Genomic DNA, 15,719 nt, shown 5'->3' on the forward strand with positions numbered 1-15,719 from the left:
AAATATTTTAGATTATTGGTCCCACAACGTTTCTATGGGAAATGAGGCCATCAAAAAATCAATGGCATGAAATAGATTCCAATTGTTAGTGTCAAAGCTGTATTTCAATGATCCCGAACAACCTATGGGTTCTTCAAAAACATATTATATTGACGAGGTAGTTTTTTGCCTCAAACATACATTTCCTAAGGCAAGGGAAGAAAGTCCGTTCCAGAGCATTGATGAGTCCATGACAAAGTTCTAAGGCAGATCCTCTCTCAAGCAATACCTTCCCATGAAACCAATAAAAAGAGGGATAAAAATTTGGGAGCGCTGCGATGCAGTAACTGGGTACGCATATGATTTGAATATTTACTCTGGGAAAGAATCCGGTGAAAACTATTCTGCATTGACCACTCTCGGAATTTTTGACAGATTTTTCACAAGTGTACAATTGATAAATACCATGAAATATCCATCAGTGGGTACCGCTATCAGTTCAAGAAAACACATGCCGAAGTTCCAAGGAAAATTGAAAAGGGGAGAGTATGAGTTTGTTGTGAATCAGCATGAGACAATAGCAACAAGGTGGCAGGACAGCAAAGAAGTAACTGTTCTTAGCAACCTCCACGATACTACAGTGCAAACTGCTAATCGCAAACAAAAAGATGGTACAAAGTTGGTGGTAGACTGTCCAGCCACTATTTGCTTCTACAATAAATACATGGGAGGAGTAGATCTCTCCGACCAGAAGGTTAGCGTGTATGACTTCGACAGGCGGTGAAAGAAGTGGTGGAAAAAGGTATTTTACAAACTACTAATGCTAGCAGTGGTGAATGCATGGATTTTACACAAGGAAATAACAAAGAAAAATGTAAAACTGCTACAGGTCGTTGTTCCACTGGCCGAAAATTTGATGGCAACTGGGAAAGAAAAAAGCCATGTAAAACGCAAAAGATGCAGAGGCAGACCATCGAAAGCAGCTAAGCTCATGATAAATGTGGGTGACCATCTGCCTATTGAGGGTAACACCAGGAGACACTATTCGAGGTGCGCGCAGAAAAAAATGGAAAAAAGAACCAAAACTATTTGCTGTATGTGTAATGTACCATTATGTAAAAATTGTTTTACGCCGTATCACACCTAGGGTTCAAAAAGTTGATGTCTGTTTCATCATATTTTTTTGTCAAATTGATGTATAGTTTGTTTGTAATAATAAAATTGTTTATTCCACTCTGTATTATCTACTTTTTTCTATTATCACCCTCATGACACTTTCAATCTTAGTCTCTATTCTTGTGTATTTTGCTTCTTTTTGGGTACCTACACGTATGCCGATTTCAAAATAATTTTTTTTCTCAAAACGTATGTATTCCCTTGTATTGGTATGAATTGTTGAATTACTTTGTATACCAATGGGACATGAATGTCCCAACCGTAGGTACCAATGGGACATTCGTGACCCATCCGTAAGTACCAATGGGACATATGTGTCCCACCCATTAGTACCAGTGGGACATATATGTCCCTCACCCCCCCTGCTGAAAATCCGTAACCTGACGCGCATGAAAATTATCCTATAGCATCTTGAAACACTTATAAAGAGATAGGAACCAATAAAAAGGTTGGAAGTTAAGGAGAAAAAAATGGTAGTCTAAGGGTTAAAGTAACCAGTAGTATTATATCTGTTGCCAAGAATTTAGGAGAAGCTACCCTTGACATTACCAGTATTGCCCGCCTCTGAGTATGTGAAAAATAATGTGCTAGCTGAGTGATGTCCAAGCTATAACTTTAATTTTAATTTAACGATAAGTATGTCGTCCGTGAGGCATTTTCCTCCAATAATACCATTCAGATTTTATTTCACTCCCAAAGTGGTGTATCGGTGGGGAAAGGAATAGATAAAATAATAAGATAAAAAATGGGATTTTTATGGCATTAGTAATGGACAGAATTCGTTACATCTCTGTCAGAGAAAATGTTCAAAGTATTGTGTACTGAATTACACCACGGAATGGATTTCTTTCTGCTCGCAGCTGGTACAAAGGGAGTCCAGGGCGGACGTCTAGGATTCTGACTTATTAGTGTTCACGGAAGAAGCAGTACTTCAATTTACAAATGGAATGCTCATCGTCATTAATGATCCCATCTTTTTTTCGCAGTCGCTAGCGGTGTGCGCGTCGTCGCTCTAAGCGAGCATGAAGCTGCCGTGATTTGCAGCCGTCTCCTCTGCCAGCATCACGCCACAATGAATTGCTAAGAACGGTCCCGCTTCGCACCTCCGCCGCGAGTCGACCAAGATGAAGGCCGCAATCCACCTCCTTTGTGTGACGCTTCTCAACGGGCCAGGTAAGGCATTAAGTCATTCATCACTTTCTTTTTTCCCGTCATGCGCCTCTCCCTTTATTCTCGAGACTTTGTTCGCCAGTCGTCTTCCTCGCTGTTAAGAGCGTTTATTCTGAGTGGGGGGAGGCAATGTCTTCTTGTAAATGAATGAGGGAACCGAGGTGGATTTTGCATTCAGCATGGTGAGGGTGTACTTCCTATGAGATTATGCTCCGATGGAAGGGGTTGGGAGAAGCCGATCCATATTTTCCCGAATCCAAGTCTGGATGAGATTCGATTGCGATTGCCAGGAGTCATGGGAATAACGTTCGCACGTTCAGTGGTTCAACCCGAAGGTTGTTTTGGATAGGTGAGGGTAGAGTCACAATTGAGTGAAATCCCTGAGGTCAAGGTGTAGGGGATAGTTACTTTTCCAGGGCCATCTCGTACTACAAAGGTTTTAGTTGGAGTGCTAGTAGGGCTGGGATGTGAAGCCAGGACTCTTTGATCGATTAAGATTGATTTTTGTTTTTTTTCTTGATCTATGTTGTAAGCATTTTCAGTACATGTAATCTTGATTGTTAGCATTTGTGCATGTAGCCAGTTTATTTTTAATATTTGTACTTATACCTTAGGATTATTCACTCTAAAGGTATGTATATTTTGGGCGAGCATTGAACACAGTAAATAATAATATCAGCAGTGAAGCGCTCTAACCACTTAAGTACCACGCTACACCGTCATCTATTATGCATATACTTAATTAAAATAAAGCTTTGGAGATCAGCTATACCAAAATAGGCTAAAAATTATCCATCATCATCATGCATTGTGAAGAATGGAGTGAGAAGTAATTTTCGATGCATGGTGATCACCGCATACGATTATCAAGAACATCTCATCAATGTCAGAAAATGATACGGAATGGTGAAAAAATGTCCCCTGTATTCGTCAAGTAAACTAACGTATGACATTATAAATGCAATTTCTGTATATAATCATATGATTGGAGCATTTGATCTTTTCGAAATGAAAAGTTGAGTATGATGCACTGATGATTTCGAAATGATGTTGAGTATGAGATAAAAAATGAAAAGTATGATGCACTTAATTACATCATTTGAGGAACTTAATTACATCATATTATGCGCTTAATTAAATCGTATGTTGCACTTACTTAACCCAAGAATTTATTCTGCGTGTGACCAGCACAAAAAGTGTACATGCCTGTGGTGCATGCACATCAATGATTGTACAATCTGATCACTTCTCGTTGATCTCCTATCAGCAATATATTGGACCAGGATCAATCATTTCATTGGATGGATCGCTTTCAACGATGTTTAAGTTTTGTCGCAAGTTTACCAGCTACTTCCTCGTGTGATGCTTAACCGTCTCTTAAGTAGCCAGGGAGGTTCGGAGAACAGGATGTTCGTCATTCAATTGCCTTTCCGTCACAGCCCCCTATTCCTCTGATCTTCGCCCCTAGGCTACGCAGCAGTTTGATCATTAAGTGTCGGATACTCATTTCCGAAGAGAATTCCATCTTCGAGTTCTTGCTGGTAATGAAGCAGTTTTCCCTCGGAGGGAAACTATCCGAGTCGTCGGAGCTGACGCGCGGGCTCAACGCTTTAAGCCCTTGAGGATCTAGACAAGGTTTCGGAGGGGTGGAAAACGGGGTTTTCTTTTAGGCGAGGTGTTGTAATCGAGTCGAGTGGCTTATGCGCGGCTGATTCACGATGGGTTGGGAGGAAAGCTCTTTTCTTCTTCTCTCCTCGGGGAAAGTGGATTTCCTCGGGCATATGGGAAGGGGTGCAGGGAGAGTGTTGGCGTGCCCGGGTGCGGCGAGAGCGGCCGAGGAATGATTGAGGTGGATCTTGAGGGTGGTCTGGCAGACACCCTGGGTCGGTAGAATGTGGGTGTGATGATAGAATGGCAACAGTTTTCTCACGGCCGGCGGGAATCAATGGTCGATTAGCCCTTTATAACCCAGTGTTATTTCTGGGAATATCAAACTTGTTCATTTACCATTTAGAAAATGACGAGGTTTTCAGATCAATCAGAATTGAGTGGGTGAGAAACCAAGGGGTACAAGTGATTTTTTTTCTCAACAGTTAGGTAAAGTTAAGTGTTAGAAGGAATACACAAAAACTTGGTTGCCATGGGATAAGAGTGAGTCTCCGTTCTGTGCTGACATCGAAGGGAAATTCAAATGCACTACTAAATATTTAATTGATCTCGTTTGTTTTGTGTGCCTAATTTTTGTACATAAGTCTGCATAGAAAAGAGAAATATTTTATACCCCTTGGCTTCTTACCCACTCAATTATCATAGCAGCATTATATGAGGTCATTCTATTTTGCAGCATAAAATGACCAGCAGTTCATATCTGTCTTAAGTACAATTGATAACGCACAGAGCACATATTTTGAAATGACGTTTCCTCGTGTTGATCAGAAGCATCTCTGAGATAGAAAGGCAAAGTTGCTCTTCATGACTGCGCTCACATGCTTTCGTAATAAATTTTCGCCGGATAATCAACGATATTAACGAAGAATCAAGAAATTTAGAACAGAACCGGGGGGGAACTTGCACGTTTGTAAGCATTGTTTCACCGGAAATACTAAAGGCATATCATGCATCTGTTAGACATGCCAATTGTTCAAAAGTACCCGAATTGATTTAACATAACTTTCTGTTTGTTAAGTCTTGAGGTGAAAATTGCGGGTGGTCTGGCACCCTGGGTCGGTGGGGCGGTAGAATGCAGAATGATGATAGGACGGCAACAGTTTCCTACGGTCGGCAGGAATCAATGATCGATTAATCGCTCTTCATGACTGCTTTCACATTCTTTCGGAATAATCTTTCGACGGAAAATCAGCAATATGAACGGTGAAATACGAAATTTGGAACTGAACGGGAGGGGAACCTTAACGTCTGTAAGCATTGTGTCACCGTAAAAGTTACAGATATTTCAAACATAATGAAATGCAAAAAACGTAGTATTTCAACATGAATTTAATATTGTACGACCTAGGTGGCGCATTATCTAGGGATACTGTGCGACGTGGCATGCCATGTGGATGATGACTTCGAAACCTAGGTTGTACTGCATTGATTATTTTGTAATTATAAAGTTTTTATATCCCATGATGTCAAGTGGATTCCATGAATTCACGCCTGAAGCAACAAATTATGTCTTTTTTCTTAAAGATATGTAAATTTTTCATAAGTGTATACGTTGACTTAACGTAACTCTCTATTAGGTATAGTCTTTTCCTATTTCCTTAACGTAAAGTTCTTCAGAACAACAACCATTTCCACCCACCACTCGTGTATCACCTTCATGGATTAAACATACTACTCTAGTCGTGCGTTTAAACCTCGAGCTGGTGCGCCTAATATTTTTACACGACCGGGCGCGTGGAATACTTTGCACGATGCATGCATTTATTTGATAAATCTCGATATTTGTTAAAATTTATCTTTATTTGTAGAAATTAGTTCAAGATTTTACACGTATAGGTGATACAGATATAAAAGTACACAGGTGGTACACGGCCGGTCGCGCGGCGTAATTTATACGCCACGGGTGTCGGGTTCCTCTGCTGATCTAATAAAAATTTGCTACAATACTTTGTGGTTTAAAAACTCGCACTATTTACTGTCTAAATGACATTGTAAGAATACACGACGTCATTTAATAAAAGCAAAGTACGAGGTACAGGGCCGGTCGTGCGGCGTACTTTGTACGCCACGGGTTGTGGTTCCTTTTACCGTTCTAAAAATAAAATTAGCTGCGATACTTCGGGCTTTGAAAACGCGCACTGTAGACAGTCATAGTACATTGTAAGAATACACGAGGCCATAATAGACAAAAATGTGCGTACAATGTTGAAATCCATGGTTTTCAAAGATTGGCGTACTTTATACGCCAGCGCGCCCCCTCGAGGGCTAAACGTTGATCATGGAGAACCATACCGAGGCGATATTCCGAAAAGATTTAATTAATATAATGATTATATACTCATAAAAAGTTCTGATATAGGTTTCTGTTGATCTGTTGATCAGTCACCATTATTTATCATAAAATTTTCTTTTTGTGAGAGAATTATTTTAGTGTAATTATTTTTAGGACTCACTTAGGTAAATTTTAGTTTATGATGAGTTTGTCTAAAGAGGCCCATATTAATATGTACATTTAGTGCATTCACGTTTGCAGTTTCAATATTTTCTCATTTTAATGGGGTTTCAACATCCAGCAGTGTACCAAAGCCATTATTTTATGTTTTAATTTAACATGATGCCATCGGATCGGAAAAAGGAATGAATATCATTCTATAACAGTGTGGATTTTCATTTGGGGATGAATTGTTGATTAGCAAACATAGCTTCACATAATTGCAAGCTTTGATCTCCTATTGAACCTGCCATTAGCTCACAAATATTCTCATTACTCCAACTCTGTAAAAATAAATAAATCAAAACTAATTTATGGAACAGAGAATATAAAATTAGCATTAACATACTAACTAAGTGTCACTAACTCGTCGATGAAAATATTTCGCACAATTTTGATGAAGTATTTCCTCATTTACTGCTATTTTTGGACATTCATTATCAGGTATATGACATTTCTATGAATTCATATGCAAAACAAAGTCTTTACAGTGTGAATTAAGCTTGAATATCCATGAATACATATCCATTCATTCACCAAGCTGTAGCTACATTTATTGAAATGCATGATGATATCCCGTACATTATAATGTAAAAATTACTAAAGACAGTTTAAAATAATTATTATTATATTTATTTTACTAGCAATGCTTGTGCAAATAAGTACAAAAAAACTGCAAAATATTTTCTATGCGATCGCTTCAATGAAATATTTCGATTTAACACATAAAATCTTTGATTTTTTCGCCAATATTATTTATAAACAATGCTGCAAAAGCACGCATTGCATGAATATTTTTTTAAATTAAATTTTAGTGAATTAAAATTTGTTCATAAATTTGCATTTAAAAAATCGCGCGCAAACTTTCTTTCGGCTCGAAGTGATGCGTTAAAAAGATGGCATTTTTTTGTCGTTCAAGACCGTGGTATCTGTGAAGCCCACGAAAAATCTGCGGTAAAAGATTGACGTGAGATAAGAGGGGGATGGGGTGGAGAATTTCTGACTAGAAGGGTCCTCCCCTGATTGGGGGAGGGCGTCGGCGTGTCGGAATTGACGCGACCAAGGAGGGAGAGGAGAGAGAGTGATGTCATATCCATCGCTGGCACCGAAGTTTGAAACGTGCCTGCGGCAGATTTGGAGCGTTTTTGGGGAGCGGCACGGATGGCGGCTGAGAGGGTGTCAGACGATGCAGCCGCGGAATAGGTTGCTCACTGGCGCCGAAAGAGTAGACCCATGCTGGGAAACGGGAGCGGTGGGTTTGTGTCGGCGATTCTGCTACATATTTCGGCTTCAGTATGTAGGGTTGGATCCAGGCTCGCAATCAAAAGGACCCGAGTGTGAAGTTAGGGCATTGATGGGTATTTTTTCATGAGAATTTCGATCTCCCCTGAGGGGGCTCTGCGTCAAAGTCACCTCAGTGGTATCTGTTTTTTTCGGAATACCGTGTCCTAGTCAAGGCTGTAAGTTTACGGAGTCATGAATGATTAAATACATTCACGTCAAAAGGCTCTAAAAATCACGTTCCTAAAAGGCTCTAAAAATCTCTTTCACGACCTCTTTTAAAAAGCTAGGAACACCCCGCAAATGTTGTGCGAAAGACGATGGCATACCGAATGAAGTTGGATGATTTTTCTCAATAGAATTTCTGATAGATTATGGATTTGCGGTATTTTCTGAGTTATTTGAAGGCGTTTGTGATGTTTGGAGCTATAATATTTTTTTAATAGTTTTCTGTAGGGAATTTTCCCAAAAAAGCTGAACAAGGGACACCTTCACCTTTAGTTTTTGTATTTAATCCACAGGCATCTTAGCAATGAATAAATGAAAAGGGTTTTACATTTAATCCTTATATTCTAATCGTAAGTATTCCACGTTTATTCATCTCTTTCCAAAATACAATTTTGAGGCAAAAAGGCTTGGTAGAAAGAGTCAACTCTGCAAGCTTTATCCTCATGAGTGGAGCTTGTGGCATTCATAACGACGTTTGAAACTTTAACATTCCATTATTGAGGCAAGTTATCATAAAACTAGGTAATACAGAAGCAGAAGCAATTTCCACAATTTTATATTTATTATACGACCGGTTTCACTTATAGCATCATCAGATGATAATGCCTGATGACTCTATAAGCGAAACCGATCGTATAATAAATATATAATTGTGCAAATTGCTTCTTCTTCTTCTTTGTTATGTACCGTTTCCATTCCATATCGTCTGAAACCTCAGATTATATAAAACTAGGTATATTTTGAAAGTATGCTGAGAGTAAAATTAATCTATACGCAAGCAAAATAAATTTTTATCCATTGGACGTATTTTTTGTTATTAAATAAATGGACAAGTAATATTTTATTATTGAGTAAAGATAATAATTTTGACTTCAAGGTAAATTATTTTAAGCAGTGATAGAGAGAAGGCACAGGAAAATCAAGATCAAATGGAATTTAATTCCCGAGAGAGAAATCTGGTAACTAAACTAGTAAAAGCTACCCGTCACTAACAAATTTTTGAAACTAAATTAAAAGTAAAGTCTATGGAGATATATTTGAATTTGAAAGATAAACTGAGGATTTAACTTCCCTTTGTGAGGTTTTCAAATTCCATTCCGGAAATCCATATAGAGTGTGGTGAGGAGGATTTTGAGGTGCTTACAGTCGCTTCAAAAAGAAACAATTTCATCCGGGAGTAGAAATCACTCCATCTCTGACATTATTTTCCCCAACTCATCTTCCGCGCTTGGTCCTGCTTCATGCTTCCGTGATCCCTGTGCGAGTTAAACTCCCGAGTTCTGCGCACCGTATCCGCACACAAATCTTCGGCCTACGTAACATTCCCCCCCCCCTTCCTCCACACCTGAAATAAAGCCGGTTCCGCATCTGTTTCCTGCAGCCAGATAATGCTTCCTGCTTTGGTAATCAAGTGCTTCGCCCCGCTCATGCACCCATGAGCCGCACCCTGGCATTTCTACACTGTTCCTGACTCGCGCTCCACGCAGGGTTTAAGCTCACCCATTCTACTCCACCCAGTAGCAATTCCACTAAACCCCGGTTCCATATCCATTCCTTGTACCCTCTAAATGCTCTTCACTTCCGTATCCCAGTTACATTATCCATTTATGCAACCAGGCGATGGGCCACAGTCTTTGACAGGTAAAACCATTATGGTAATGAATATTAAATTTTCGGCTTGTTCTTCTCATTCTCTTCCTGTCTTTCATAACATGCCTTCAGTAATTGAATGATCAAATACATTCACGAAAAGTGAATTTTTTCTTTGGCGGTTTCAGCTTTGAAAATTGAAGTGAAATAAATATTTTTAACGAAGGATTGAGTTTACAGATGACGACAGTTTGTATGCATAGTAAATATATTTAACATTAATTTTGAGATCATGTGCAGTTTTGAAAATTTTTTTTGGTAAAGAGGGAAGGAGAAGATCATAATCAATTCTAATCTTTTTGAGAAAATAATTATTCAGGGACCAATTACGCTTTTTACATTAAGAGCGAGTTATTCACAGGTTACTAAACCGTAGGTAGAAATGCTACATTCAATAATCAAAGCATACTTATCATCTAAATGAAAGCAAATTCTGGTGATGAAGGTGACGGTATTCAGGGAGATAAATAATTCAATAAATGGTGAGCTGAAAACGAGAGCTATGGCCAGGGGAAACAGAAATCGCTACCCTTAATATCGAAAGATAGCTTAAACGTATCAACAGTCGTAAAATGATGCCACATGGAAGAATTTCAATGATAGTTTACCGGCCGTGAAGTACTGAATGCACGAGATTTGTGTGCTTATTAAGCTAAGTATATCTGATAAAACTCAAATTTTTAATATCATTCACAATTTTAAAAGCATATCAGTTATTGGATCTTTAACAGTTAATCTTTTCAAGCCAAAATTTTTGATTAACATGGCTATATCCACATACTTATTAAAAAAGGATACCGTAAGTTGACTCATTTGGTTTATTTCATGGACGCTATTTATAGTACTTATTAAAATAGAGTACTAGATATTAAGAATACTGCTATTCTACAAATACTTGCCATTTGGCTGGAGACAACCATGAGCGTGGAAAATATTACTATAAACTGCTTCCACAAATGAGATATGATAATTGAAAACAGTCGAAAAAGTCTAGCTCATTTACTGAAGCAGTTTCACCGCCATGATGGAAAAGCATTTATCGTACTATCTAGTTTTGGTTGTCACTTGTTTAAGTTGCCAAGTTATAGGCTCCTTCTGACGCATAAATGACCTTGGGTATCAGGAAAATGTGAAAATATATTCTGGTGTGGAGTGCGTTGGCCTCCTCTATCTGCAGGTGGCAGACAGTGAACCTGCGGTTGCCTTTGCTACGGAAGCGCGCCAAGATAAAGTTCCACCACCGCTGAATTCCGTACTTGGAATTTTTTTCATTTTTTCCTTGCATTCTTCTGGTTTATGTGCCTAGCTTCAGAATTATAAGCGGGTGTAAGGAAGCAGATTTCCATGCCTCTTGCTTATAATTCCCATCCATTTTCCTAATGTTCCTCAGTATACATGATTCCAGGTCATTTTAGGCCCATAAAAATACTGGGCTATAATAATTTTTATCTGTGTTTTATGCATCGAGGTATCACTCGATAGTAATGATACCCAAGTTAATATACACTACAGCAGTCCCTAGTATGAATTTTGGAATCAATTCTGGTTTCAGTTACAGTATCATAAGATATACATGTGCTAATGCCTATTTATGCATTTGCCTGATTATGTACTTAGCGAACCATGGGTTGATGTATTAATATTTATGGATCGTAAAAGGTTATCGCACTAATTTCATTCAGTACTTCTGTAAAATAAAACATATTTTGCGCCTTTATATAACGCTCACAATGAGCAAAAATGTCAATATCAAATCTTGAATCGACAAAAAATGTTGTTTTCAACCCTTTGAATTACCTTGTAGTGCATGTTTCAATGCAAGTATATGCCTCTAAATCTAAATGATGCACTCCACTTTCCATCCCTTAGGAATGCGTCCCTCTTGTACCACATTCCCGGCTATCTATCCCCTCCCCCCTGACCTCCGAGGCAGGTGTGACTTCAAACCTTGGGCCAGGCAAGCAAAGATTTGCTCGCTCAAAATCCTCTCTTCGCCGCCTCCCCACCACCCGCCCCCTCTCCGCTCGAGCGGCCCACAGCGGCCTCGCTCCGCTTACAGCCACGTAATTTCCGGCCCAGTGATTACCACCGTCACTCCTTCGCCTTGAAGGGTTGGCCGGAGATGGTGGGGGCTGGTGCCGGGGAGTTGGATACGGGAGGGAGCGGAAGGGGAGGGCCGGGTGCGGTGCCGTGCCTTGCGGATGCTCCCAGCCTCGCGAGTGTTGCGGGGAGCGGCCTCCTGGGTGCGGGTGATATCTTGGGAGAGATGCCGCTCTTTACCTCTGTCGCTTCCGAGCCAGAGTCCTCGATGACCTCGGTCGCTCGACAATACGCCCGCGAGCTTGTGGGGTCACCGCAGCTTCCGAAGAAGCCTTCGAGTGCTGCATTGACGATGACACGGGATGTCCTCGTGGTTACGTTTCCATAAACCATGGGTCAAAGTAACTATAATAAAATGGCCCAAAGAGGCGGGGATATAGCTGGAAGCTGAGGGCAACTTTTTAACCACAAACTTCTAAATTATTATGGAAGATAGATTAAAGAGTAAACTGTTGTATTCCTCACAGTATTTATTAAAAACTCGACCGGTTTCAACCTTTTCAGGTCTGAACCAGTCGAATCTGTATTTAATAATGTATGGAGTACAACAAAGTTTACTTTTTAATACATCATGTTTCAATTCCATTAAGTAACCTCGCCATGGATTTCATTATTATGGAAAATGGACAAAGTTTATTAATTTCTGAAATATATTTTAATGAAATGACGATCCTTCTTCTTGGGTGCTAATTTTTATTGAGCATAAAATATTCACCGAAAGCGGAAAACTTCGTTTTGAATTGGGTGGAAACTCTGGCGAGATGGAGAATATACGGCACACATTATCAATTCGGCATCACCAAAATCTGAACTGCATAGTTCATTATTTCATATAGAACGCAGAATGGCCCATTCCTGAATGTATAATTGTGATTTTCTAAACCATGTGAAGGTAGGTGAGTAAATATATACAGCAGCGCTCAAGGTGGGCCATGTCAGTAGGTGACGTCTAGTCTTGTCCAAAGCATTTATTTCACTACGGATATTCATGGCCACCAAAATTACATGAAACACCTGTATAACGAATTATTAATCTTAATTATAGATTTTAACTTCTTCAAAAGTAAGCATAAGCTTATATGAGAACTTTTATTGAGAACATAAATGCATTTGAGTTTTATTTTTTACACCATTAACAAAAAATACTCGATACTGGATACAATACTATTTCATTTGGAGTCATAACGATACATTGATGATCTTTATATCTTTTAAAAAGGAAATATCAAGTCCAAAATTAAATTTAAATCACGAAAATCAGAGATGTGCCAGATGAACTCAAGCAATCTCTTAAGTTTCAAATTTATTCTATATAGCATCATCAATCAAAATTACGGAATTGGAGGTACAATTTCCTCTACTTATCTCTGAAGACTTGTCACTTTTCAGCGCCTGATTCCTGAGTTCGGTGTATGTTCTACTTCTCCCTCGCCTCGTCTCTAAAATCCATGCTACTCAACCCCCCGATCCGAGGCACCCCTTCTGTCACAGCCTTCACCATCCTTCGGCCCTTATTACCTGCTCCATCCAATTACACCGCCTCTTCCTAATTTCCTCCCCCACCCACCCCTCCCCACCCACTCTACCAAACACTTCCTCGTTTGTCTTCCTTTACGTCTATCGCACCTCCTCCATTCTTCTCCCGCCCCACGGATCTCCTCAGTCTCCGAAATTCTCGCATCCTTTTACCCAGTATTTCCCGTTTCTTCTTTCTCATCGATACATCCCTTATATTTCGTGATCTATTATGGATTTTTTGAGCGATCACTCTTCAGATGTATATTTGCTCCATCTAGTTAGTAAGAGAGCAACCAAATTTTGACATTTTTCTTATTTTTCTCTGGGATATGTCTGAAAACTTGCTTTTCTTTCGCTCTGCGGTTATTAGTGGGCTTTTCATTAATGGCTATCATTTAGTCAGATTTGTGTTTGCTCCATTTGTATGCTAAATGAACATTAAATTGTACAATTTTACTTAATTTTCCCTGGGACTCGTCTAAACTCTTGCTTTTCTTTATCTCTACGGTTTATAGTGAATCGTTTCGTTAATGGTAACATTCATTGATGATCCGATGCCATGGGTTAAATCTTTTATGACACACTGGAACAATAAAAACTGTGAAGCGGCTTCATAAAATAAAATAAAAATTGCAAGTCTTAGTATTTGAAATTATATTTTTTTCGATGTTTGATTTTATTTAAAAATGAGCTGAAAGTAATTATTAACTTTAGGCTTTGCTGTGGCAGACAATTATTCCTTCTTATCGTTTAAAATATTTAAATCAATACGATTACGAGAAAAAATAGAAAGTACTTATTTTGTTAATGAAACCACTAACCTATAATGAAAATATTTAAAGAAAATGCAAGATTTGTGAAATTAATTTCAATAGAGTGAAGGTAAAATTCACTGAATCCAAACGCCAGAATTTACCTTCATCAGTTCAACCGTTATTATTTTACTTTTAAATCTGCCTGAAGCTTAGAAAATCAACCAGACGAGCGACTATATTCTCTTTTCCCACATTTTTTCCGATAGAGTTTTCATCGCTATAATCGCCTTAAGGATTTTCATCCCCCTTCAGAAAGACGAACTTCACTTTAGATAATAAATCACCCTTTCTCTTTCCAATTTTCTGTCAAAAGATCAAAACACCCCTTACCCAGTACGTGGAATTCATTAATTGCTCATTAGTCTTTGCAGTGAAAGGCGTTTTGTCAGAGTAGCACTCAATGGTTTTCCATGAATTTGTTAATTTAGAGGCTGACATCGAAATCATCGGATAGTAGCTAAAATATATTTTGTCCTGTCTTTCTTTACTCTAAAAAAATGTTAATGCAGTATTTATCTGGAAAGGAGATATCAGTAATAAGTGTGCCTTGTAACAAGTAGGTATAAAATGGTATAAGTTGGTATCCATGTAAGTTATAGTAGCTGAAAGTACAGTTACTAATATCTATAAATAGGCATACGGTTCTACGCACAATGTTTTCTCCAAGGTAAAACAATAAAAACACGCCATCGGAAATTCATGACGCAAAAGATATTTAAATCAGAGAAAATGTGATGTCACTTACTAAACATTTCCGAGATGTTATAGTGAAAGCATTGGAAGAAAACGTTTCAAATGTTGAGCGCAAAACGTTTATATACTCTTCAAAGCAACACTTCTTTATAATTTGTGGCATCGTTCAGTTAAAAAGACATCAGGGAATGCGAAATGTATAGAGATAGCTTCAAAGGCCTATGAAATGAGGGTGAACTTTGATATTGACATTTGGCGCTTGAAACTCAGCTCGGATGACTAAATTATTTCCTACCAACCTGTAAATGAAGTTAAATTTTCCTGCTCTCCTGAATCGGAAAGCATCCGTTTCTGTACCCTACTAACTGCTATGCTGTGCAGCACCATTGTCCGAACATCTTCAAGGAAAGGAAAGCGTGCAAAGGTTGTACCTTGCATTGGGGATGAGATTCATTATCCACCGGATACTTTGTCTCCGTCAACTGCCCAAGGGGGTAGGCCCCACTCAGAATGTCTTGTTTCTTCAATTCCACCAATTAACTTCAACTTGGCGAGGAAACAGCCGAAGGTATTGCATCAGCGTCGCAAATCCAATCGGAAAGGATTTTACTTCATTTCCAAAGTGCTGCTCTGCTACGAATGCTTTGCTTAAGAAATCCATTCGAAGGCGCTGGAAGCGAGAAACCTCTGTTGTCAGACGGGGAAGGAGGCGAGCTTGTCTCTTCACGCCCGCCTAAACCCAAACACTTTTTCGCGAGCACGGCACGGCAGGATGAGCGAATAGAAAGAATCTCCCCTCCCACTCAGCACCGTAGCGGGAGGCTCGCTGAAACATTCGCGTTCAACCATGTGATGAGCAATGCTCTCGATTCTTTTAAGCTGCCATCTCCTTCGGAAGGTAGCACCACGCTTCATACACCCATCGTTTTAACCTTTCTCCAACAGCGCAT

General features: G+C 39.2%; 1 protein-coding gene across 1 annotated transcript in view; it reads left to right on the forward strand.

Moving 5' to 3' along the window:
* The window catches only part of LOC124170892 (Down syndrome cell adhesion molecule-like protein Dscam2), a 507,776-nt gene that overhangs the window by 150,176 nt on the left and 341,881 nt on the right, over positions 1-15,719 (forward strand). The window contains exon 3 of the mRNA XM_046549919.1: positions 2,142-2,328. Coding sequence (XP_046405875.1) covers positions 2,280-2,328 — 49 coding nt within the window. The 5' untranslated portion in view covers positions 2,142-2,279. The remainder of the gene's footprint in view (positions 1-2,141; positions 2,329-15,719) is intronic.

Source organism: Ischnura elegans, chromosome X, assembly GCF_921293095.1.
Source record: "Ischnura elegans chromosome X, ioIscEleg1.1, whole genome shotgun sequence".
In the NCBI taxonomy this organism is placed as follows: Eukaryota; Metazoa; Arthropoda; class Insecta; order Odonata; family Coenagrionidae; genus Ischnura; species Ischnura elegans.